At 37.5% G+C, this 27,898-nt stretch overlaps 1 protein-coding gene across 2 annotated transcripts in view; it reads right to left on the reverse strand.

Moving 5' to 3' along the window:
• Nucleotides 1-27,898, reverse strand: part of CDK13 (cyclin dependent kinase 13) — a 145,259-nt gene that overhangs the window by 32,704 nt on the left and 84,657 nt on the right. For both annotated transcript variants that reach the window (XM_024249824.3, XM_024249823.3), the window contains exons 6-9: nucleotides 18,329-18,518; nucleotides 16,520-16,576; nucleotides 1,480-1,581; nucleotides 1,307-1,384 (exon numbers count right to left, since the gene is read on the reverse strand). In XM_024249824.3, coding sequence (XP_024105592.1) covers nucleotides 1,307-1,384; nucleotides 1,480-1,581; nucleotides 16,520-16,576; nucleotides 18,329-18,518 — 427 coding nt within the window. The remainder of the gene's footprint in view (nucleotides 1-1,306; nucleotides 1,385-1,479; nucleotides 1,582-16,519; nucleotides 16,577-18,328; nucleotides 18,519-27,898) is intronic.

Below are 27,898 nucleotides of genomic sequence, written 5' to 3' on the forward strand. Positions count from 1 at the left end.
AAACTTCATATATATTTTGAAACTTTCATGGAAATTCTGTAAGTTGCACGTTTACATTATTACATATGAAACTGAAGCCCCCCATCCCCAACCCTTTTTTTTTTTTTTTGAGACAGAATTTCGCTCTTGTTGCCCAGGCTGGAGTGCTGTGGCATAATCTCGGCTCACCGCAACCTTCGCCTCCCGGGTTCAAACTATTCTCCTGCCTCAGCCTGCCTCCCAAGTAGTTGGGATTATAGGCATGGGCCACCACGCTGGGCTAATTTTGTATTTTTAGTAGAGACAGGGTTTCTCCATGTTGGTCAGGCTGGTCTCGAACTCCCAACCTCAGGTGATCCACCCACCTAGGACTCCCAAAGTGCTGGGATTACAGGCGTGAGACACCATGCCTGGCCAAAGCCCATTTTTAAAATTAAAATTATTTTAAAATATAAGACGGGCTGGATGAGGTGGCTCATGCCTGTAATCACAGCACTTTGGGAGAATGAGGCGGGGGGGCGGTCACCTGAGGTCGGAAGTTCAAGACCAGCCTGGCCGACATGGTGAAACCCCGTCTCTGCTAAAAATACAAAAATTAGCTGGGCGTGGTGGTGGGCACCCGTAATCTGAGCTACTTGGGAGGCTGAGGCAGGAGAATTGCTTGAACCCAGGAGGCAGAGGTTGCAGTGAGTGGAGATCATGCCACTGCATTCCAGCCTAGGTGACAGAGTAAGACTCTATCTCAAAAAAATAAAATAATAAAATAAAAGATAAAGAGAAAAGTGATTAAAATGTATGAGTAATTGCTTATGAACTAGGTCCTATGATAGGCTCCAAATAATGAAGGCCTACGCTACGGGGTACATGCATGTATTTTAGTGTGTATACACACATATATAGACACGCAAATACACATAAAAATATGTGTATTTACAATAGAGTATTTTTAAACAATACCCCAAAACATGAATTTTTCGTTTCTTTCATAATTAAAAAATATGTATCTGGCATTCATTCTCTCCTACGTTTACTCTTCCTTGCCAGTCTTATCTTTTGGGCCTCAAGTCCTTTGATTTAAAAAAAATGCACACATGCACGCACGCATGTACACATACACATGCACCCACCCAGGGGCTTTGATATCCTTAATTTCACTGGAACAAGTATCAAAGTGCCTACATTTCAGTTTGTCCTCCATTTAGCAGTCATAAGCCCTCCAGAGAACCATGTTGTTCTCTTCCTGAAAAGACAAACTTGAGAGAGTTTAAATTTCCTGTGGAGTATGACACTCTCCCAATTCCCACCAATATTATAATCAGCAGCTTACCTTATTAATTCTAGTTGTGCAAGTTCCTGATTTGCTTGAAATATAGGTTTTTTAGTGAAGAGTTCGCCAAGGATACAGCTAATGGAAAAAATACCCGTCATTACCAAATGATCTATTTTAATTCACTACCAAAAGTTTCAAGTAAAATAAACCAGTAAATAAGGCTATCTTACCCACAGCTCCATACATCAATGGCTGGTGTGTATCGTTCTTCTCCCAGTAGCAGTTCAGGTGGACGGTACCATAAAGTAATTACCTTGTTAGTATACGGCCGACTAAAAAACACAGAAAACAGTCTTTAGAGTTAGTATTTGTTGGAGTAAGAGAGATTCTCTGAGGAAATATTATTTTATTAAAGCAATACCTATAATCCTAACTAAAAACACTTTCATCTGCCTACTAAAAAATACAGACATCCAAAGGTATCTAATATATGATCATAAAATGGATGTGAGGGCAACCTGTTTAACTAAAAATTCCCTTAATATATGAAGATAAAAACAAAAAGTAGTTGACTGGTAGGCTGGGCACGGTGGCTCACGCCTGTAATCCCAGCACTTTGGGAGGCCGAGGCTGGCGGATCACGAGGTCAGGAGATCGAGACCATCCTGGCTAACATGGTGAAACCCCATCTCTACTAAAAAAAAAATTAACCGGGCGTGGTGACGGGTGCCTATAGTCCCAGCTACTCAGGAGGCTGAGGCAGGAGAATGATGTGAACCCGGGAGGCAGAGCTTGCAGTGAGCCAAGATAGCGTCACTGCACTCCAGTCTGGGTGACAGAGCAAGACTCCGTCTCAAAAAAAAAGTAGTTGACTGGTATTAACTGCAATTTGGTCAAAGCAAAGCTTTGGTATCAACTCAATTGTTGAGTACTGTTTTTCCTTTCCATAAAAACCTTTAATGGGATTAACTGATTTAAAGAGCATTGACTGGTTCTGATCAAATCTTGTAAATTACTAATGGATGACAAGATATAGTTCAAATAGAGACCACCTAACAAAAGTTTTCAATTGATCATATTTTTGGCAATTTTTCACTGATTCACATACCCACTGTAGTGTGTGAATAGAAAAAAGCACACAAATGCAGAGTATAGTACTTGAGGTCTACTCTGCAAAGTAGCAATACATATGGTACTTTATCAAATAATTCCTTTATCACCTTCTGAAAAGAGGACATAAATATACTGCTACCTCTTTATTTGCCACAGACAAGATTATTTACTCAAGTTATATTAGGGTCAGGTTTGACTATAACAGCACAAATTATCTGGCAATGTAAAGTGTTCAACGCTCAGAGAATAGTCACATTCTAGCTGATTGACACGCTTGAAGAGAATCCTAAGTAGTCAAAGGAGGTTCTTCGGCTGATGTAGTTACTTACTTCAGGGAGATCACATATGTATTCAGATCAGCTATAAACATCTCTTTATATCCAGATGTTTTCCAAATCACAAGGACTCAAAAGCCATAGCAAATTCCCCAGAAAGGCTGTATTCCAAACCCATTTACCTAAGTTTGGCTTGGTCCTGGACCAGTCTTGTTAAGGAAATGGAGCATTCAATTTAGAAAGCAATTCCCTCTTGCCACCTATAGATTTGCAGTTCCAGGCAGTGTAAGATCTGCCTGACCTGCTCTGCCCCCATCCAGCCAAATTTCTCCAAATAACTTAAGCACTAGCATTATAAAACTATCAATTTGGGCATTATAGCACTACCACAGATAGGACTATAGTTAACAGTGCTCCAAAGCTAGCAAAACCATTTGACTTTGGTAAAAATTGGCAAAAGAAGACAAAATAAGATGAATATTTTTAATAGTAAATTAAGATTAGGTTTTTCTAACATTATTAATGTACTTTTCTCAGTGATTTTTGCTTGTTTACTGGAATCACTCATCTTCACATAATGAGCAAGTCTTTCAAATTTTAGCTACTCTAGTTAAACTGAACTTAATTCTTTAAAATTATGCTCACCTCTTTATGCTTTACCTTTTTTTTTTTTTTTTTTTTTTTTGAGATGGAGTCTCACTCTTGTCGCCCAGGCTGGAGTACAGTGGCGCAATCTCGGCTCACTGCAACCTCCGCCTCCCAGGTTCAAGCGATTCTCCTGCCTCAGCCTCCTGAGTAGCTGGGATTACAGGTGCCCACCACCACACCTGGCTAATTTTTGTACTTTTAGTAGAGACGGGGTTTCGCCATGTTGGCCAGGCTGGTCTCAAATTCCTGACCTCAGGTGATCTGCACACCTCGGCCTCCCAAAGTGCTGGGATTATAGGCGTGAGCCACTGTGCCCAGCTGCTTTATCTCCTTTTAATAAAATCTTTTCCCTATTTTTCTCATTCAAGTGCTATACTTCCTTTACAACACAGTAAAAGATGCATATTCATGAAGTCTAATCTCTATTAATAATATATTTATCTTCACATTCTTAAATTTACATCATACTTACCTGTCTTTAACTCCCTATTTTGTATTTTCCCAGAAAGTTAAAAAACCTCGTAATATTCTTTATTATGAACCCCATACACAAAGCCCAGAACAATGCTGGGCACAGGTCAGGCACCTTAATGTATATTGCCCTCTAACTTCAGATGACACATGATTAACTGGGTGGAAGAACAAAATTTGTCAAAATTATGACAACTAGTTTCTCAAACACATCAAGGATCTATGAGTATATCAAACCTATACAATGGTGTTATAAAAGTGCAACTGGATAACTAGGTTTGAGGAAATGTTTAAATTTATATAAATCTATCTACAAATAGTTAATTTTTATTTTACTTTAAAAAATATTTTTAGTGTCTTGTATTTTTAAAAAAATCTTAAAAATTAAAAGTATGTTGAATTGTAGAGAAACTAAACAAATTCAGTGACTACAAAGGAATAAGTAAAAGATTATTTTATATATTGTATATCAAATTCTAGGCAATATGTAGCATCATCTAATGCAATATTTAGCAGTCACCTTAGCAAACTAGACTATACTTTTTATTAATCGCTATCATGTTTTATTAATTCAGACGTGAAAATAGTAAATTTTCAAAAATGATTAAACACAAAACCACATGAAATATATTTCTAACTGTACAGAAAAATATTTAATGTATACTAATTAATGGCCTTTCCAAATGCTTAGTTTCTGTTAGACAAGAAATAAGAACTATGCAAAATACTGAGAGAAAACATTCAACTGTGAAATTTAATCTAGGAAGCTGAATTTTAAAACACTAATGTAATTTCAAAAATATGGAAATTATTTGATTTATGAAGCAAACATTCAGACTGATACATACTTTTTATAAAACAAAATACCACACTCTAAAAATTATTTTTACATTCAAGGAAGTGTCAACAGAGTAGAGATCAAAGACTATCTGTTCATTGATAGATTCCAATACTTTGCTTCTAAACAATCCCAAGAAGGCTGGGTGCAGTGGCTCATGCCTGTAATCCCAGCACTTTGAGAGGCCGAGGTGGGTAGATCACGAGGTCAGGAGTTCAAGACCAGCCTGGCCAAGATGGTAAAACTCCGTCTCTACTGAAAATACAAAAATTAGCCAGGCGTGGTGGCATGTATCTGTAATCCCAGCTAAGTGGGAGGCTGAGGCAGAGAATTGCTTAAACCCTGGAGGCAGAGGTTGCAGTGAGCCGACATTGCGCCACTGCACTCCAGCCCGGGTGACAGAGCGAGATTCTGTCTCAGAAAACAAAACAAAACAAAACAAAAAACAAAAAGCAATCCCAGGAATTCCAGAGATGGAGGGCAGGGAAGATGAGATATGGTTATGGCCTTCCCTACCTTAAGGCCTGATAAGCTGCACCATATCCACAACAAACCAAGCAGTGCGATAAGGAGTGTGCCCCTTGGCTGGCACATTTTCAACCTCCTATTGGTCTAGATATATATAGAAAAACAGAACAAAATCCTAGATCCTTGAAGTATTTGGGAGTTCTGGATAATCTCAGTTAAAATTTATAAAGCAGGGTTGCTGCCTTTGTTAAAGACCATTCTAAGTGAAAAAAAAAAAAATCATATAAAATGAAATACCTAAACTAGCTCTAAAATGTTTCATTTTTCCAACAACATATGATAAAGTCTGTACTTCTTTCTTCCTGCTTGAAGGCAACCCTCCCATGTAGTTCTTTTATACTATAATTTATACTGTTTTGAGACAAAGAGACTCTTCAGTAAACTAAATTCATCATATACACAAAATGCCATGTCATCTTTAAGACATTTACAATCCATTGCAGAAAAATCTATCAAACCTACAAAAGAAATCTGGGATCTATTTTCTAACACCTACCCAGCTTTTGATGTCAAAACTCCAGGTGTCATTCTTGATTCATCTTTCCCTCAAATTTCCAAACAACTTCCGCCAATTCTACAACCAAAATAGATCCCCAATCCAAATACCTAGTCCAAGCCATTATTCTTTTCACTGGTATGACCACAACAATATCTTAACTGGTTTCCTGGCTTCCATCTCTAATCGCACCCCCCCGCCCGCCCTGCCCGTTTTTGTTTTTGTTTTTATTATTTTATTTATTTTTTTTGAGACAGAGTCTCGCTCTGTTGCCCTGAATGGAATGTAGTGGCACAATCTTGGTTCACTGCAACCTCTGCCTCCTGGATTCAAGCAATTCTCCTGCCTCTGGAGTAGCCTGGATTACAGGCATGCACCACCATGCCCAGCTACCCTTAACTTCTTTTCAGTCTTTTTATTAAGCATAAAACCAGGTATCAACTGCTTGCTTAAAACTGCCCAGTGATTTCCCACTGCAATCAAATAAAATTTAAACTTTACTTCAGTTGATAAGACTGTACACCAAGGATCTTACCTCCTATTACACCGGGCAACTTTTCACCTTAAACCTCCCAAGTCTGTTCCCAGGCCGTACTGAGTTCCTTCTCCTTTTTACTTGGAATGTTCTTGGCCCAGGTCTTCATTAAGTTTTCCCTTTCTCATCACTCTAGTCTTAGCTCCAATTTACTTCCTAAAAGAGGCCTATCTTAACTACCCTAATGAAAATTACCCAATTATCCACTACCACCCCTACTTTGACACTATAGTCGTTATTTTATTTGCTTTGTAGCACTTAGCTATTTTAAATTCCTCACCCTACATATGCATTGCCTAACTTATTAATACTTTCATATAACATAACTACATAACAATAAACACAATCTTTTCTCTCATGCTCTTTCCCCCTTTCTATTTGAACTCCTGTTTTCCTCCTTTTGGTATCTTCCAAGAAAAATAACTTTTAAATTCCTCTATCATCACAGTGCTATAGAGAAACAAAACCAATTTTTTCCCAACTGATGCTGTCATCTTACTAAGATCAGCTGTCTTACTTGCCCATTCTTATTACACAAGCAAATTTAGAAGTCCTATAAGTACCTACATTACTACCTTTTGCTACAAACTGCATCTCTGTTCTTCTTTACTGTCTCAGCAAACAGCCTCACCATTCGTGGCAGATACTCATAGCTGCCCTCTAAAAATCTGTTATTCCTCCCTTCTATGGCAGCTGTCCAGCTCCGCTACATTTCCCATCCTCACTGCAGTTAGGTGTGGCCACATGACCAAGTGCTCTCCAGTGGAAAATAAGCACATGTGATAAGTGCCATTTCTAGGCCTGGCTCATTATTCTCCTCCCTCCTCTTTTCTCACTTCTGGCGCCAGCCTTGGAAGGCATGTGTAGAAGATGGCAGATCTTCCAATCTTCTTCTCTGAAGAGCTGTATTGAAGCAGTCACCATTTGACTTGGTGGTATGGTTAAATAATCTTAATTGTGCACTGGGGTAAGCAACAACTGCTCAAGATTTTTTTTTTTCTTTTGAGACAGTTTTGCTCTTGTCACCTAGGCTGGAGTGCAGTGGCGTGGTCTTGGCTCACTGCAACCTCCACCTCCTGGGTTCAAGCGATTCTCCTGCCTCAGCTGGGATTACAGCTGAGATTACAGGCATTTGCCACCACACACAGCTAATTTTTGTAGTTTTAGTAGAGATGTGGTTTCACCATATTGGCCAGGCTGGTCTTGAACTCCTGACCTCAGGTGATCCGTCTGCCTTGGCCTCCCAAAGTGCTGGGATTACAGGCGTGAGCCACCACGCCCAGCCACCACTCAAGATTATTAAGTGAGAAATACATATATAAACTTCTCATTCTTTAAGCCACTAACTTTTGTGGTTCTCTTTTGTTACAAAAGTTTAGACTATCCTAACCAACAAATCATTCATCCAGTTGCTTAAGCAGAAACCTTACAGTAGGGGGTGGAGGCAGGGATGTATCTCACAACATATTCAACCATCAAGTTCTAACAAGTCTATATCTTTATGATATAAGTAACCTGTCTTTCCACTACCTGTGCCCATTCCTTGGCTCTAGCTATAATCATCCTATTTAGATTTACTGCAACAGCTTTCTTAAGTGATTGTTCTTGCTTCCAGACGTATAAGGCCAAACCACTTTCCAAAGTGCAGTCAAAGTGATAGTATGAAATGAAACATGAATATGTTATGGCTATAGTACACATTGCTTCCATCTAGAGAATACCTACACAAGGCCTATAAAATCCATTATCATTTGGTTTTTGTTCCAATCACACTAAACCTTCAGTTCCCTGAGGGGGGTGAGCAAATGTTCATTTTCCAGAGAAAGCGGATAAAGCCACGGAGAGAACAGAGCTGGCAAGAAAACTTTAAAGAAGTTAGTGGTACTTTAATTGTATTTTAAATATTTTTAATAAACTATTTTTTAAAAAGCTTTTAAAAGGTAACAATGACAAAAGACAATGAAAATGACCGTTACTAAGGACAAGGAAAAACACCTGATGATTTATTCAAAAATTTTGCATAATAGGTACCATGCCTCACTTTCTACCTCTCTAATGAAAAAGAAGCAAATATTGAGAAAGTGTGCAGACAGAAGTATTTAATCATAAAAGCAAGTTCCAACGTAGGTGGAGTTAGAAGAGAATAACGACAATTTCAGGTATCACCCAATTCAGTAATATAGTATACTATCAAACAAAAATCCATGTTATGATTAGGATGCTAATATTAAATCTCGTTAACCATTTACAAATGTAAAGACAAAAGTAAAAGAGACTGAAACTACATTTTGGCTCCAGGAAATTTAAAGCCCAGGAAAATTAAAGCACATTGTAATATGAAAATACATTATCCAAAGACAGACAAATAAAAGAAAATCCATCCAGGCATGGTGGCTCATGCCTGTAATCCCAGCACTTTGGGAGGCAGAGGCCCAAGGATTGCTTGAGCCCAGGAGTTCGGAACCAGCCTGGCCAACATGGTGAAACCCCACCTCTACTAAAAATACAAAACAAATTAGCCAGGTATCACGGTGCATGCCTGTAATCCCAGCTGCTGAGAAGACTGAGGCATGAGAATTGCTTGAACCCAGGAGGCAGAGGTTGCAGTGAACCTAGATGACACCACTGCACCCCAGCCTGGTCAACAGAGCAAGAAAGACTCTGTCTCAAAAAAAAAAAAAAAAAAAAAATCCAGAATCCTCAAAAATGAATTTCAAACTTGTGCTATTAGATTTGGCTACCAACTATCAACATCGTAGAGATGATCTTCTTTAGATCACACAAAGAAGAAGCAAACTGATTTAACACTACATATACGATGCTTTTTTCTTTCATGGATTAAAAATCAAATTACATTCTTGTGGTGTGTCTATACCCAGTATTTGCACAAAAAGCAAATTAACTCACAATGAAAAAGAAACAGTACTGAAAAACATATAGTCAAGTTCTTAGATGTTATCAAATAAATGTGTACACACAAAAAAGAAAAATCTAAAAATGAAATGAACCACTCCAGTTTATTTACATAATTAGATCAATTCCAAGCAATAAACTCAATAACCCAGGAAAACACACACACACACAGTCCTTCTGCCATTAAATTGGAAAAACAAAATTTAGTAACTTCAATAAGTTGTTATTGGATGGCAAGAAACTAAACTTTGTAAAGACCCAAAAATAATGGTCTCAACGTTAACTATTGTGCATTTCAATTTCTACTTTTTTTAAAATAGAGATCTCACTATGTTGCCCAGGCTGGACTCAAACTTCTGGGCTCAAGTAATCCTCACATCTTGGCCTTCCAAAGTGCTAGGATTACAGGCAAGAGCCACCAAGGCCAGTCCTTCTGCTAAATACTTTCATTTGTAAATCTCATTAATATTTTTGAAAAGAAGGCAGACATTATTTCTGTGTCTGCCAGGAAAGTAACACCTTAGAAAACAAAATCAAACAATTCTTTTGTTTTTCCTTAAACCTTAAGTGATTAACCAAGTATTAAAATTTAAAGTCAGGCCAGGTGCCATGGCTGACCCCTGTAATCCCACAGTTTGGAAGGCCAAGGTGGGTGGATCACCTGAGGTCAGGAGTTCAAGACCAGCCTGGACAACACAGTGAAACCCCATCTCTACTAAAAATACAAAAATTCACTGGGTGTGGTGGCAGGTGCCTGTAATCCCAGCTACTTGGGAGACTGAGGCAGGAGAATCGCTTGAACTCAGGAGACAGAGGTTGGGTTGAGCCGAGACTGCGCCATTGCACTCCAGCCTGGGAGACAAGAGCGAAACTCCATCTCAAAAAAAAAAAAAAAAAAAAAAAAAAAAGTCATCAGACTTTAATATAACTTTCATGGGAAAAATTACAGGTAATTTTAAATATTTGTTGCTATCAAAATATTTTTTGCTTATAGATTTCTCATTAGATATTTCAAGAGCTTTCAAACTGCTTAAAATATAATTAAATCCAATATGACGAAGGGAGATTCAAAAGTAGAAATATCACATAACTTGCTAACCTGCTGGAAGATTAAAACTACAGCATACCTCATTTGTCAAAAATATTATATTTGGAGGATGCAAAGACAAAAAGCAAAATTCAGCAGACCCTTTACTACAAAAGAACTCTAAAAATTGTCATCAGCCTAATGGTACCTCTAAAGCAGACTTCAGAGGCCCCTAGAGTTCTCTACCTGGAAGATACTTCTAGGTAATCAAGGCTGAATTCAGAGTCTTACCAGAGAAGCACTCCCATATAATGAAAATAATCTGTCAAAAGATCCTGAGCTCTACTACTTATTGGTTGTGTGATCTTGCAAATGCACTTAAATTTTCTAAACTACTGTTTCTGTAACTTTAAAATGTACCTAAGAATGATACCTACATCATCCATCTCAAACAACTTTCTTTTAAAATAATTCTTGTGAAAGGAAACTATGTATAAATAAAGTGATGTACACAAATGTTAGTTAAGTTTGTTCTTTCCTTTTCCCTTCTTTTTTTTAAAAAAAGAGAAAAATGGTGGTAATATAAATTATAATCATGTACTACAAATAATACATAGAATGAATAATATACTCTAAACACATAAAAGAAGATGTGCCCAATGATGCCTGTGGGATTCAGGACAGATTTCAAAGGCAGTAGGGCCTGAATTGCACACTGAAAGAAAAAAAACAAATTTGTCAAACTCAGGTGGGAAGTATAATTACATACAAAAGAAACAGCTTATGTAGATTCACAAAGGCATTCAAGAGCACAGCAAGTTTAGGGAACTAGAAATAGTTCAACATTGCTATTATCAGGGGGGCTGGAATGGCAGAAGAGAAGAACATAAGGGAGAAAGACCAGAGGGCAGAAAAACCAATGAAATTCTATTTACAATGGCCTATATGAGAAGGTGACTGGAAACCTTTAACTAAAACAGGAAATAAAGGAAAAGGAGTAGACATTTTTCTGGGGAATGAAATAGACAGGTTTTGTAACAAGGTTTAATTTAGGGTACCCAAATCACCTGGGTAGAGATTTCCAATAAACAAAAGGTCTGGAGACCAGAAGATCAAGGATTGGAACTCAGTTTTGTAAGTATTCAGCAGTAATGTCTCAGATGATATTCCCCCAATAGAAGGAGGGGGTAATTCTTTCCACTTCATATGCTCAAAAATAAAGACTACTCCATTAGAGTTGAAGGGAGAATAATTTAATCTTGATCTTACAGTTAAAAGTCAGTGATCTAAATGAGATCTCCTTTCCTGAAGATTGTTTAATCATATTATTTATTGTCATTCATCTGTTATTAGTAATTTTTTTTATTACCATGGTTCCAGTCTTGTCTAGTGATTCTCAGAAGATCCTTTTTATTACCTAGAATCCCCAAAGCTCCCTGTACTCATCTGCATCAGGAGGATCCTCCAGATGAAGATCACCTTCTCCCAGATCAGCATCAACCAAGCACTTACCATGAATGCAGTCAATGTTTTAGGGAACATAAAACACAAAAGAATAAAATATGGTAATACTATCTTCCTCTCATTAATACCTTCAACTTTGGGAAAATTTAGTTTTGCTCTCAATAACAATGTTCTGAAAAGCCACTAGATGGCGATGCTGCCTTCAAAAAGGTGTGTGCGTTTTGGGAGGGTGGTATTAGTGAGCTAATGCTCTAAGGCCCTTTTCATTTTTCCCTTCTCTCTCCTTACTGGATCATCATATGGAAATGTAGCATGCTTTCTGGTTATTGTTTAAAAAACTTTCATTTTGATCACAGTAACATTATTAAAGATATGTTTTTCAGGGCTGGGCACAGTGGCTCACACCTGTAATCCTAGCACTTTGGGAGGCAGAGGTGGGTACATCACTTGAGGTCAGGAGTTCAAGGCCAGCCTGGCCAACATGGTGAAACCCCGCCTCTACTAAAAATAGAAAAAATTAGCCGGGCGTGGTGGCAGGCAGCTGTAATCCCATCTACTCAGGAGGCTGAGGCAGGAGAATCGCTTAAACCCGGGAGGTGGAGGTTGCAGTGAGCCAAGATCTCACCACTGCACTGCAGCTTGAGTGACAGAGTGAGACTCCGTCTCATAAACAAATAAACAAACAAATAAAGTGTTACATTATAGTTTCTTCTCTAGAAAATGAAGCTAGTTTCAAGTTAATATGGAAAACATTTTTTTCACACAGGACAGTCACATGAAGAGAGAAAGATATTCCATCCTTTTGAAAACCACTGGAGCAATGACTTGGTAAAATAAAAACTAAGGAGAGAAACATTGTAGCTGTCAGAAAAACTATACTTAAAAAATCATATACTAAAAGATGAACAGTTAATGAAGAAATGGGGCAAAAATCTCTATTCTCAAGTTTTAAAGTTCCCAATGCAGAATGGGACAAAGTATAAATACCAATGTTCAAAATGAGAAAATGACTGAAATTTAAGAAATCATTTTCCCCTCTAATTTTAATCCAGTGGTTCTCTTTCTTTCTTCAATAGGCACATGAAGAGCAGATCCACATTGGTCACAGACCCCCAAGTACCAGCTGTAACTCCATCCAGCTTTCCCCAAATTCAAAAAACGAACATCCAAAATCTAATGGGAGCTGTGGTTGATGCTATTACAGTTGTAAGCTGAAATCTGCTCTATTTACAAACAAAAAACCTTACACAAAATTCTTGAACACTTCAGTTATTCGATCTATATTAACTACTTAGAAAATAAAAACACTTCAAAGTGACTTTGTATTTGCATGAGTATTACAGTAAGGCCCTACCTGGCTCTCTGTTTATAACGAAGCAGAAATATGAATGAAAAATCATTTGTTATATATTTATCTCAAAAAATATCTAGAAAATTTGAGACAATACAATAAATCTGTTAAAGGTAGATTTCTTTTAAAATCAGTATGTTATTAAGGTTCACTAGAGCAACATATGTATTTTAAAGGTATTCCATTATATTAATACTACTTCTCTAGGAGAGTCTAAAGAAATCAGAATTATTCTCTTAAAAAAAAAGAGAAGTTTTAAAGGAGTATATGAACCCCATAATGATAGGATATTTGCTCTTAAAACAAAATGACAGACTGAATTTTCCTCTTATACATTTCACTGAGCAGAAAAATTCAGTATACATTACCTGAAGATGCAAAGTTATGGGACTTTAAAACTCTGGTTCTCTAAACTCAAAATTTCTACATCAATCCAGCAGGGCAACAGGGACCATGGCCCAGTGAACACGCCACACTCCGGCACTCCAATGGAACCCAAATTATATTTTAAAATGAAAATCAATGGGAAAATGGAGCCTGATAATATAAAATTTGGCTTTATAATCAGCTTTTCTGAAACATATCTATTCCAAATGTGCACAAATATCTGCATAACAAGAATCTATTAGATTAAAATGGTAATTAGCTGTTTTCCATTCCATAGAAAAGAATTTATATAATTAACGACAGACACAAACTTATATTAAGCAAAATCTAACTACAGTGAAATCTCAACCAGCTTAGCAGATAGAATTCTTAATTAACCAGAACTTGCCCAAAATAATAGCCACATTAATTTAGTCATATATATGCTTCTCAGCTGGGCACGGTGGCTCATGCCTATAATCCCAGCACTTTGGGAGGCCAAGGCAGGCAGATCACTTGTGGTCACGAGATCGAGACCAGCCTGGCCAACATGGCGAAATCCTGTCTCTACTAAAAAATACAAAAATTAGCTGGGCGTGGTGGTGCGCATCTGTAGTCCCAGCTACTAGGAAGGCTGAAGCTGGAGAATCGCTAGAACCCGGGAGGCAGAGGTTGCAGTGAGCTGAGATCACACCACTGCACTCCAGCCTAGGCGACAGAGTGAGACTGTCTCAAATAAAATACACATGCCTCTTAAACAGCAGAAGAAAAAAATATACTTCAAGTGAAGTTTTGGATTAAGTACACATTCAGATCAATTTTTCCTTTCAACTTCTACCAAGAGGCAGTATTATATATGACAGAAAGAATAAAAAATTGGGAATTGAAAACTTAACTATACACCCTTGGCTCTGCCAACATTTTTTGATCTTTAAAGTCACTCAACCCTTCACAATAGCCAGGATAGGGAATCAACATTAAGTGTCCACTAAGAGATGGATGGATAAAGAAAATGTGGCCTGTAATCCCAGCTATTGGGAGGCTGAGGCAGGAGAATCACTTGGACCCCGGAGGTGGAGGTTGTAGTGAGCTGAGATTAACAGCACTGCATTCCAGCCTGGGCGACAGAGTGAGATTCTGTCTCAGAAAAAACAAAACAAAACAAAAAAAGGAAAATGTGGCATATACGCACAATGAAATACTATTCAAGTCTTAAAAAAACAAGGAAATTCTGTCATTTATGGTAACATGGATGAACATGAAGCGCACTGTGTTAAGTGGAATAAGGCAGGCACAAAAAGACAAATAACTCATCATTTCACTTATACGTGAAATCTAAAAAACCTCAACTCATAGAGGTAGAGAGTAGAGCTGGTAGTTACCAGATACTGGGCATAGGGAGTATGGGGGTAAGATGCTGGCCTAAGGATATAAAAGTTCAGTTAGACAAAAGTAAATTCAAGAAATTTATTATACAACTTGGCAGCTACACTTAATGTATTCTTGAAAATTGTTGAGAGTAGATTTTTAAGTGTTGGCACACACACAAAAAAGTGGGGTAATGCATAGTAATTAGCTCAATGTAGCCATTTCACAATGTATACACATTTCAAAATTTAAAAAGGAAAGTAACTCAGCCCTTTCTGGGTCTCAATTTGCTCAAATGCAAAATGAGGGATATAGCTTTTGAGCTTTAAAACAGTTTTAAACTTAAAAAAAAAAAAAACACTCATACAACCCTTTCCTAAAATAAAATGTTAATTTTAAGTGTAGTAGTTAAAACAAATAAAAACCAAGTAACTCTGGTGAAAGTTGGTACAGAGGACTGGAGGTCCAATCACAAAACCCCATCCGCAGAACACTTTCTTTCCTTTCTCTTTCTCTCTCTCTCTGTCTCTCTTTCCTTCCTCCCTCCCTCCCTCCTCCCTTCCTTTCTTTTTTTTTTGGAGACAGTCTTGCTGGAGTACAGTGGTGTGATCTCGGCTCAGTGCAACCTCTGCCTCCCAGGTTTAAGTGATTCTTGTGCCTCAGCCTCCCAAGTAGCTGGGATTATAGGCGTGCACCACCAAGCCCAGCTATTTTTAGTAGAGATGGGGTTTCACCATGTTGGCCAGGCTGGTCTCCAAGTGCTGACCCTCAAGTGATCCGCCTGCCTCTGCCTCCCAAAGTGCTGGGATTTGTACAAGCATGAGCCACTGCGCCTGGCCCACAGCACACTTTCTGAGGGGTTTCATGGAACTCGAATAGATCCAAAACATATCACTTATAAACCTCTACTCTAGAACACTATATAAGGAAAATACTTTCCAGAATTATGTCACAGGCACTGCAAGATTTAAAAAAAATAGACTTTCTACTCTGAAAAATTCAAACGAGAGTTTTTCTTTATTGCTTTAACCAGAAAAAAGCAAAGATTAAATGAAAGTAAACATCTATTCCTAAGACTGCAATCAACTGATGTTTCATTATATTAAACTATGATGATACTAAAGAAATGACAGAATTGTCATAAAAGAATTTAAAAATTCTTTAAATATATTATTTCAGATATATATATATGAAAATAAAGACAAGAAAGGAATGGGGTAAATGGACTAAAGATTTATTAAGCCAAATTAATTCCGTATTTACATAAAACCTACTATTGCACAAAAATATTTTATTTTGAAATCCCATATTAGTTTTAATAAGACAAATCATATTTCACTACCACCAGGCACAAAGAAAGCCAAGTTGGGTATATAATCCAACTTTAGCCAGAAAAGTTCTATCTTTTTGTGTCTTATACACTGAACATCCTCCCAACAGTTGGTTTAAATAAAGGGTTCTAGGGAGTTAAAAAAACAAAGAACTGTAGATATAACAATAAAACCTGTCTAAAATAATAATGAAAACAAAGTTTATAAGTTTAAAAATGCAATTTAAAAGGTTTTCATTAAGAATATTTAATATCTGAATATGCATTAGAAATTTAAGTATAAGTTCACTTCAGTCACACTTAAAGATGTTCATTTTAAAAAAATCATTTTTACCTGTGTTAAAGATCAATTTTTAAATTGAGATAATGTATAAAATATTGTAATTACAATAATCAACCCAATATGGTATAAAATTTCAATGTTTTATGTACTAACCATGAAAAGTAAATCTCTCTTTAAAAAATAAAACTATCAAGAAGGTATTCTTAGTATAACTTCTAATACTAAACTCTAGTATCTACAATATTCATTTGAAGGTATGCTTACCTTTCTTCTGAGCTATACAATCGAGCAAGTCCAAAGTCTGCAAGTTTTATCTGTCCTCTGGTGGAAGTAAGACAAAATGAACAAAAGGTATTAATTTACTCTAAATTGACAACACACATTTATATTCTATGCCTAGAACTGATTAAAAAAAAAAACCTATGTAAACTTTAACTCTGCTCACACTGCAATATCATCAAGGTAATACAGGGAAAGGCAAGTAGTGGATAAATTCACAAAACAAGAAAGTAAACATATCCTTGGATAGTCTTAAAATTATTATAGTAATATGATTATTATAATTACTGTATTATAATATTAGAATAGTATTTTGTTACTATTCAGTTCCTATTTAGAAAAGCATACTTCAATGAAAATAAAATGAGATCATTTTTATTACTTAGCAGTAAGACAAATTTCTTGTTCAAGGTAACAGTGCTCAAGAACTAAGTGACATCACTTTTAATTTGTTTAATTCTCCAGTTTTAGAGGGGCTAGGTGCATAGAACACTGTCTATTAATTAAAATAAGAACCAGGCATGTCTTATTTAAATTAACAAACAGTACCAATTACAAGAGAATTACCAGGGTTCAAATATAAGATGTTACAAATCTAAGCTTATTTACATAAGTTTTAAATATGTGAATGTGTATGTGTGTGTACACTCTTCCAAAAAGTTCACTTTACAACTGTGACTGCCTTTTTAAAATTTTCTAAAATCTATTCTTAACCTAAAGCTGAAATTACATTGCTTATTAGATGATCCATTCACATTACTTGGAATAATAGCAAACAGAAAAGTCAACTAAGTATTATTTTTTGAGACCGAGTCTTGCTTGCTTTGTCACCCAGGCTGAAGTGCAGTGGCACTATCTCAGCTCACTGACTCCACTCAACTCCACTTCTGGGATTCAAGTGATTCTTGTTCCTCAGGCTTCGTAGCAGCTGGGATTACAGGCGTGTGCCACCACACCGGGTTTATTTTTGTATTTTTAGTAGAGATATGGTTTCACCATGCTAGCCAGGCTGGTCTTGAACTCCTGGCCTCAAGTGATCCGCCTGCCTCATCCTCCCAAAGTGTTGGGATTACAGGCTGAGCTGCCCCACCCGGCCACTAACAGCTATTTAACACAACTTTTGAGGTATCCCAAGTTATAATATTGTTGATTATTTTTATTTTTATTTTTGAGCCAGAGTCTCGGTGTGTCACCTAGGCTGGAGTACAGTGGCGTGATCTCAGCTCACTGCAACCTCCACCTCCTGGATTCAAGCAATTCTCATGCCTCAGCCTCCTGTGTAGCTGGCATCACAGGCGTGCTCCACCACGCTAGGCTAACTGTTGTATTTTTTTGGTAGAGACAGGGTTTCATCAACGTTGGCCAGGCTGGTCATGAACTCCTGGTCTCAAGTGATCCGCCCATCTCTACTTCTCAAGGTGCTGGGATTACAGGCGTGAGCCACTGTGGCTGGCCTGATTATTTTTAAATAGTTTGTATAAAGTAAACTAAATTTTAAATCTTTTTTAACATAATCAAGGTGCAACATCATGTAACACCGTATCCTTTTTTTATTTTAAAAATTTTAGATTCGGGGGTACATGTACTTGTTGGTGACATGGGTATTACAAGTGTAATAGTAGGGGTTAGGCTTCTGGGGTACCCATCACTCAAATGTTGGACACTGTACCTAATAGGTAACTTTCAATGCTCACTACCCCCGACATTCCCCGCCACTAGTTTCCAGTCTATTCTCTCCATGTACATGTCCATGGTAAAACTCATTTTAAATATATATAAAGTTCATACCCATACCTATTATTTAGAAGGATATTGGAACATTTAATATCTCTATGCAAAAAGTTCTTCTTATGACAATAATCCAGACCCTCCATGAGCTGTCTCATAAATGACTTTATGTGATTTTCATTAAAATGAACCAAGCCTGATTCCAGTAGTCCCATCAGATCATGGTCCATATATTCAAACACCAGATAAAATGCACCTAAGAATGAGAATAATTAATACATTAGAAACTTATTCCTACAACCTTTCCATAAATTCACAATTTTTAACAATAAAAGGCTGGTAGAGGAAGAATTAATCCTTGAAAAGAAGTGTTACTTTGTTACTTTAATAACATTCATCTTTCTCTCTGGACTTAATAATATCAATAAATAAATCCCAAGAAAACATCTAATCTATTTTCTTCTCCCCCCAAAAAACCGTTATGATTTAAAAAAAAAAAAAACACCCTGCTGTTCTCCATATTGTATAGTTTCTAGGTGTGATTAATGTTTTAGACATCAAATTGTCTCTTAGAAGCTGAATAAAATCAATATAGTTTATCAAAAAATTAAAAGTTGGTAAAAGAACTGCTTTTAATTAAAAAAAAAAAAAAGAGTACAGGCCAAGAAAGATGTTAGGTGACTTCTAAATGCCTCAATAAACATGTAATTTAATTCTGTTTATACAGCTCCAGAGTACCTAAAAGCAAGAATTTGAGGAAAAACAATATAATTTGAAATTACAACTTTATTTTATAGAAAACAGCTTAGTCTTGCTACCAAAACCAAAAATAACACATGGCACACACACACAAACTATACAAACGTACTTATGAGAGATTCAGAAATCCTAAAGGAAACTTACACACAAACTGAATGAGAAATATAATTCACTACGTTTGTGAAAAGCAGAAAAACTAACACCAAGACAAAAAAGGCATCTGAACTTGGTTCAGATAAGTTCCTAATTTTTAAAACAGAGCAAAGAACTCTTGGTAAACTTGCAACAGAAGGAGTCTTTCTTAAAAGTTTATTATGGTACCTCCCTGAAACTAACAACCAATGTCATATTTAATAGGAAAGGCTAGATATTATGTATGAGATTAAAAAAAAAATTGCCGGTGGCTCATGCCTATAATCCCAGGGCTTTGGGAGGCCAAGGTGGGCGGATCATGAGGTCAGGAGACAGAGACCATCCTGGCTGACACAGTGAAACCCCGTCTCTACTAAAAATACAAAAAATTAGCCGGGCATGGTGGTGGGTGCCTGTAGTCCCAGCTACTCAGGAGGCTGAGGCAGGAGAATGGCGTGAACCTGGGAGGCAGAGCTTGCAGTGAGCCGAGATCACGCCACTGCACTCCAGCCTGGGTGACAGAGCGAGACTCCGTCTCAAAAAAAGAAAAATCAGTATTTAAAAAGCAAAAGACAGCCGGGCACTGTGGCTCAGCCTATAATCCCAGCACTTTGGGAGGCTGAGGCAGGTGGATCATCTGAGGTCAGGAACATGAAACCAGCCTAGGCAACATGTCGAAACCCTGTCTCTACAAAAACTACAAAAATTAGCCTGGTGTAGTGGTGTGTTATCTTAGTCCCAGCTACTTGGGGGACTAAGTAGGAGGATGGCTTGAGCCCAGGAGGCAAAGGGTGCAGTAAGCTGAGATTGAGCCACTGTACTCCAGCCTGGGCAACAGAGCCAGACCTAGCCTCAAAGAAGAAAAAAAAAAAAAAGCAAAAGACTTCATATATGAAGCAACAATTCACTAGAAAATAAAACTTAAATGACTTCACAATAGAAAAAAATTACTACTAATGACCAGGACTAAACTTTAAAAAGAATTATACAAAACTGGGCCAGGCGTGGTGGCTCACACTTGTAATCCCAGCACTTTGAGAGGCCAAAGTGGGCAGATCACCTGAGGTCAGGAGTTACAGACCAGCCTGGCCAACATAGTGAAACCCCATCTCTACTAAAAATACAAAAATTAGCCAGGCATGGTGGCGTGCACCTGTAATCCCAGCTGCTCCAGAGGCTGAGGCAGAAGAATCACTTGAACCAGGGAGATGGAGGTTGCAGTGAGCCGAGGTGGTGCCAATGCACTCCAGCCTGTGCAACAGAGCAAGATTCCATCTCAAAAAAAAAAAAAAAAAAAATATATATATATATATATATACACACACATACATAAAATTCATTAATAAACACCAAATTGTAAAACTCTGTATTTTTCTCTTTTTTTTTTTTTTTTTTTTTTTTTTTTTTGTCTGAGACAGGGTCTCACTCACTCTGTCACCCAGGCTGGAGTACAGTGGCACCATCACAACTCACTGTATCCCTGACCTCCTAGCTCAAGTGATCTTCCTACCTCAGCCTTCCAAGTATACTTGGGGTCATGAGCTCTCACCACCACATCTGGCTAATTTTTCTGTTTGTTTTATTTCTGGTAGAGATGGGGTCTCTCTATGTTACCCAGGTTAGTACTGAATTCCCCAACTCAAGAGATCCTCCCACCTTGGCTCTCAAAGTGCTAGATTACAGGTTTGAGGCACCACGCACATAAAAAACTCCGTATTTTAAAGCAATTTCAATAAAAGGACCAATGGTTTTTCTCTTTTGTCACCAGAAGTTAGGAGACTTAACTTGACAAAATAATTCTAAAATTATCCTTGAAGAAAACAAACCAGAGTACTAGCCAAAACATTTCTGAAAATAAACACTTGCGCTACTAGAAATTAATCTGACCTGTGTCATACTGTAGGGACTGACAGAACAGTGGAAATAATACACACCAGAAAACAAATCTCAGTTATGTATCTAATAATTATAAAAATAGCCAATTTAAGTCAGTGAAGAAAGAATAGATAAAACAGTGTTTTGACAAATGTATAATCCCACAAGGAGGTGGACAGTTATATCAAAGAAAAATGCAATAAAAAGCCAACAGATTTCAATTCACTAAATGAAAATGCAGAAGTACTGCCTAAGGAAACAGTATGGAAGAGATAAAAGGCAAATGATGGCTGCGCATGGTAGCTCATGCCAGTAATCCCAGCACTTTGGGAGATCGGGGTGAGAGGACTGCTTGAAGCCAGGGGTTTGAGACTAGCCTGGGGTGACATGGAGAGATCCTGTCTCTACAGAAATTTAAAAATTAGCCAGGTGTGGTAGTGCACACCTGTAATTCTAGCTACTTGGGGGCTGATGCAGGAGGACTACTTGAGCTCCAGAGTTTGGAGTCTGTGGCTGCAGGGCCACTGCATTCCAGCCTGGGTGACAGAAGGAGACAGACCCAGTCTCAAAAAAAAAAAAGGAGGGCTGGGCACGGTGGCTCACACCTGTAATCCCAACACTTTGGGAGGCTGAGGTGGGTGGATCACTTGAGGCCAGAAGTTTCGAGACTAGCCTGGACAACATGGTAAAACCCCGTCTCTGCTAAAATACAAAAAAACAGCCGGATGTGGGGCACATGCCTGTAATCCCAGCTACTCGGGAGGCTAAGGTGGGAGGATCACCTAAGCCTGGGAGGTCAAGGTTGCAGTTAGCTGTGATTGCGCCACTGCACTCCAGCCTGGGTGATAGAGTGAACCCTGTCAAAAAAAAAAAAAAAAAAGAAAGAAAAGAAAAGGACAAACTGGAGAAGTATCTATAACATATACTAGATTAACATCCTTAATATAAAATGAGATCTTACAAATCAATACAAAAACGGCTGGGTGTGGTGGCTCACGCCTGTTATCCCAGCACTTTGGGAGGCCGAGGCGGGCGGATCACTTCAGCTCAGGAGTTCGAGACCAGCCTGGCCAACATGGTGAAACCCCGTCTCTACTAAAAATACAAAAAAATTAGCTGGGCTTGGTGGTACATGCCTGTAATCCCAGCTACTCGGGAGGCTGATGCAGGAGAATCACTTGAACCCGAGAGGCGGAGGTTGCAGTGAGCCGAGATCGCGCCAGCCTGGGAGACAGACCAAGATCTCAAACAACTACAACAACAAAAAAAGAATCAATACAAAAAAATACCAATCCCACAACAGAAAATAAGAAATCAAATGAACTGTCAATATGCAAAAGAATGCCTATGTCCAAAAAACACACGAAAAATATTTAATCTCATTACTAAACAAAATATACAAATCAAAGCAACTGTACACCACTTTTAAATTGCATACTCTTTCACGTGGCAAGATTGCAAAGATTTAGCTGTAAGCATGATCACTAAAGCAATGTAATAATAAAACACTTAAAAACAAAACAATACGTCAAAAAAGTTCTTCTGGTATATCTTATGCCACTCCATGTAACTTTGAAAAAGGTTATAGAGATGTAATTATTGATGTGGAAATGTACTGAGCATGCTGAGTATAAGTAAGTCAATTATCAAATATATACACACCACTATCTCTGCTGTTATTTAACATTATATTGGTGGCATTATGTAACACACAGAAAGATAAAAGAAAGCATTAAGAGTTGCATGGTCCAATACAGTAGCTACTAGCCACTAGCCACATGTGGCTACTGAGCTCTTGAAATGTGGCTAGTTAAAAAATGCTATGAGTTCTGGTATGACTTTGAGAATTATTAAAAGTATATAGAAAAAAATTAAAAATAAAAATGCTATGAGTGCAAAACACACACTGAATTTTGAAGACAGTACAAAATAACAGAATATAAAATATCTCAATAATTTGTGTTCTTGATTACATACTGAAATAATCTATTAGATACATTGAGTTAAATGTATTATTTGTTTAGTTGGTTTTTTTGAGACAGAGTCTCACTCTGTTGCCCAGGCTGGAGTGCAGTGGCACGATCTTGGCTCACTGCAACCTCTGCCTCCCGGGTTCAAGTGATTCTCATGCCTCAGCCTCCCAAGCAGCTGAGATTACTGGTGTGCACCACCACTCCTGGCTAATTTTTGTATTTTTAGTAGAGATGGGGTTTCACAATGTTGGCCACGCTGGTCTCGAACTCCTAACCTCAGGTGATCCACCCACCTCGGCCTCCCAAAGAGCTGGGATTACAGGCACAAGCCACCACGCCTGGGTTAGATACGTTATTAATATTAATTTCGACCTGTTTCTTTTTTTTAAAATGAAGTTACCAGATGATTTTAAATTAAAATACAATGGCTCACATTCTATTTCCATTAAACAGCACTGAATTCGAGATTTAAGAATTGACATAGGAAAGCTAAAACTATCTTTAAATGCAGATAACAAGTTTTTGGCCTCTGGAGAGCCATAAACACTCAATGACAACAAAAAAATTATTACACACAGTTAAACAAGTTAAAAAAGTAGAATATTACATATAGTAGTCACTAACATCAACCACCAGTTAAAATATAAAATGGAAGACCCCATTAGTAATAGCTAATCAATCAGTTAAATTTAAAAAGCTCACATAAGAAATGTGAGAAATCCTTTAAACTATAAACACTCTCACAAGACAGAAAAGTACACATGAGCAAATGGATAGCAGGGCTAAACATGATAAAGATGTTAATTATCCCTATGTTAGTTTATAAATTAGACACAGCCCAATGTTTCATGATACTTATTGGTTGTTTTTCTGTAATGTATATCCACATAGAAAAATAATTAAGAATAGCAAAGTAACACCTGAAAGAGAAAGGGGGTATGTGTACACACTACCAGATATTAAACCAGTATACATTTCCATCATTAAAAAGTGTGATACTGGTAAATAAACATGAAATAAAACAAAATTCAGAAATATATCCACATATATATGGACCTTTACTATATGATAAAGATGGCATATCAATTCAGTGTGGAAAAGATGGACTTTTTAATTGGTGGTATTGGGATAACTGAATAGCCAGAAAAAGATAAAACTTGTCTGTCTCTCACACTATACACCAGCATAAAAAGCAAATGAATCTACAAAATTACAAAAAATTAGCCAGGTGTGGTGGTGGGTGCCTATAATACCAGGTACTGGGGAGGCAGAGGCAGGAGAATCGCTTGAACCTGGGAGACAGAGGTTGCAGTGAGCTGAGATTGTGCCATTGCAATCCAGCCTGGACAACATGAGCAAAACTCGGTCTCAAAAAAAAAAAAGCAAATGAATCAGTTATCTAAATTTTTTTAAAGAAATATAAAAGTACTTAAAAAAAAACACAGAATTCCTTAATAACCTAAGAGTAGAAAAAAAGTTCCAACTAGGAATCAAGAAATAATTTATACCAAGAAATAATAAATATGACAAATATGACTATGTAAAAATAAAAATCCTCTGCATGGCTAAAAATACCACAAGCAAAATTAAAAGAATATAGCAACCTGGAAAAAAATTAGCTGCAACTTATACTGCAGAGTGATTATTAGTATCAACTACAGTCCAGGCACGGTGGCTCACGCCTGTAATCCCAGTACTTTGGGAGGCTGAGGCAGGTGGATCACTTGAGGTCAGGAGTTCGAGACCAGCCTGGCCAACATAGTGAAACTCTGTCTCTACTAAAAATACAAAAATTAGCCAGGCATGGTGGCTCATGCCTATAATCCCAGCTATTCAGGAGGCTGAGGCATGAGACTCACTTGAACGCAGGAAGTGGAGGTTGTAGTGAGCTGAGATCCTGCCACTGCACTCCCGCCTGGGTGACAGAGACTCTGTCGCAAAAAAAAAAAAAAAAATTAGCTGGGCATGGTGGTGGGCACCTGTAATCCTAGCTACTTGGGAGGCTGAGGCAGGAGAATCACTTAACCTGGGAGGTGGAGGTTGCAGTGAGTCGCAATCGCACCACTGCACTCCTGCACTCCAGCCTGGGCAACAGGCAACTCTCTACCTGTATATACAAATAAAATAAAAACTCTCTAAATTAAGGGGAAAAAAGATCAACGACCTTACAGAAAGTGAGAAAAAGAGACAATTAGCTCATCCGAAAAAAGGGCAAAGTGCCCCTAAGTGAATGCAAAGTAGCTTAATCTTGCTCATAATAAAAATTCACGACCAGGCACAGTGGCTCACGCCTGTAATCCCAGCACTTTGGGAGGCTGAGGTGGGCGGATCACCTGAGGTCGGGAGATCGAGCCCAGACTAACCAACATGAAGAAACCCCGTTTCTGCTAAAAATACGAAATTAGCCAGGCATGGTGGTGCATGACTGTAATCTCAACTACTTGGCAGGCTGAGGCAGGAGAATCGCTTGAACCCACGAGGCAGAGGCTGCGGTAAGCCAAGATCATGCCATTGTACTCCAGCCTGGGCAACAAGAGCGAAACTCCGTCTCAAAATAAATATAAATTAAGTAATTAATTTCCCAAACTAAAACTTGACCAAGATACTAAATTGACAAAAATCTAAAAGTAGAACTCCAGAGTCTACTGACAAAGCTGTAAGAAACACTTTCATACATTGGCAGTAGAAATACACAAATACAAGCCCTCTGAAGAGAAATTTGGCAATATCTAGCTAAATCACATTCAGTTTTTCCCTTTGACTTAACAATCCCAATTCTAGGAACTTGTACCAAAAATTCACTGGCCAAAATACAAAATGATGTATGCATAGGGCTATTCAATGCAGCATTATTTACACAATGAAAATATCTATCATTAGGAAACTAGCTGAATAAACTATAGTATAACCACACAGTGCAGTGCCTCTAAGCAATGCATGATTTTTGTCTACTAACAAAATGATTTTTGTCTACTAACATGGAGTAAACTTCAGCATATATGGTTAAATGAAAAGAAAAAGGTAAAGCAGAGCACTTACAACATTGCTATCTTTTTTTTATATATAAAAAAAGGGAATGTGAATATGTACAAAGGAAACATTGGAGGATGAAACAAATATTTAAAATAGTTACCCATGGGTAAGGGAGAGAACAAGAAAAAGAAGAATGGAAGTGACACTATTCTGAATGTACCTGTTTTATAGTTTAGAGTTTGAAACCAAGTAAATGTTTTATATAATTAAAATACATCATTAAATCAAAAAGGGAAAAAAAGCAATCCCTAAAAAATTGGAAACATATCCACCTTTAGGTGGATTTATGTTTATCAAATTGGTTGCATAAACTGTCTACAATACAGTATACTGACTATATACAGCTGGGGGGTATATTTTAAGGACAAAAAGAATCACTAAGAAATCTTAAACTGCATTCAGTAGTCTTGTTAGTAATTAATATTAGCATTGTTACTTTAAAATTATTACATGTATATGGTAGAACAAAGCAAGCTATGTTAATATTTTAGGAACCAGGGCTTTAATTTACAAGAAAGATAAGGTCAAAGATGTATAAATCCTGTACTCTGAAATTGAAACTGAAATCATCTACAGCAGCCAGCCTCCAAAATGGTGCTAAATGATCCTCACTATCTGGCATCCAGGCCATGCCACAGTGATTCAAGGACGGTCTGTGTGACCAACAGAATATTGGAGAGTGAATGATGTGACTTCCAAGTCTAGGTCCTAAAGACAATATAGCGTCTACCTTACTTTTTAGATCATTCAACCTAGGAGAAGCCAGCCACCAAGGCTGTCAGGATATTTAAGCAACTTTGTGGAAGGCCCACGTAAAGAATAAGTGAGACCTCCCACCAAGAGAACAACTTGCTAGCCATGTGAGGGAGCCATCTTGGAAGTGGATTCTCCAGCCCCAGTCAAGCCTTCTAATGACAACCCTAGCTAATATCTCACTGCAATCTTATGAGAGACTCCAAACCAAAACTGCCAAGCCAAGATGCTCCCAAATTCCTGCCCACAGAAACTTCAAGATATAGTAGCTTCCACTATCATCTTTTAAATACAACTGCCAAAGAATTGAATTTGCATCTAAATAAATTTCTGGATTTAATTCCTATTTAGAGGAAATAAGAGGGATAGAAGAACAAGCTAACTAACACCCAAAGGAAGCATCTGGCCAAACTGAAAATGCAGTCTACTCTCCAATAAATAAATGGAATAAAATGTTTAAAAGGCAAGAAGAGCTACTATAAATTATGAGACTTAAAATATTAATATGAATAACATGCCATCTTGTTTGCATCCAGGTTCAAACAAAGCAGCTATAAAAAACATTTTTGAGACAACTGGGTAAACGTGAATGTAGATCATTAGATGACATAAAATTACGGCTAATTTTGTTAACTATAAGGTCTCTTTTCTTTTTAAATATAACTACAATTTCATTATCTATTGTCTCTCCATAATCAAAGACTAACTTTTATAATACAGTGAGCCTGAGATTCACTTAAAAATAATCCAGTAGTTTTTTTTTTTTTTCTTTTTTTTAAGTAGACAGAGATAAATAAATTTAGCAAAATGTGTTAACTATAAAAGTGAAGGATGGGGACGCTGGGGTTCATTATACTATTTCCTCTACTTTTATTTTTATATTTTATTTTATTTTATTTTCATTTAATTTAATTTAATGTTTTTTTGAGACGGAGTCTTGCGCTGTCACCCAGACTGGAGTACAGTGCACGATCTCAATTCACTGCAGCCTCCGCCTCCCAGGTTTAGGCGATTCTCCTGCCTCAGCCTCCAGAGTAGCTGGGATTACAGGTGCCCGCCACCACACTTGGCTAACTGTTGTACTTTTGGTAGAGACAGGGTTTCGCCATGT

Source organism: Pongo abelii, chromosome 6 (genome assembly GCF_028885655.2).
Source record: "Pongo abelii isolate AG06213 chromosome 6, NHGRI_mPonAbe1-v2.0_pri, whole genome shotgun sequence".
Classification (NCBI taxonomy): Eukaryota; Metazoa; Chordata; class Mammalia; order Primates; family Hominidae; genus Pongo; species Pongo abelii.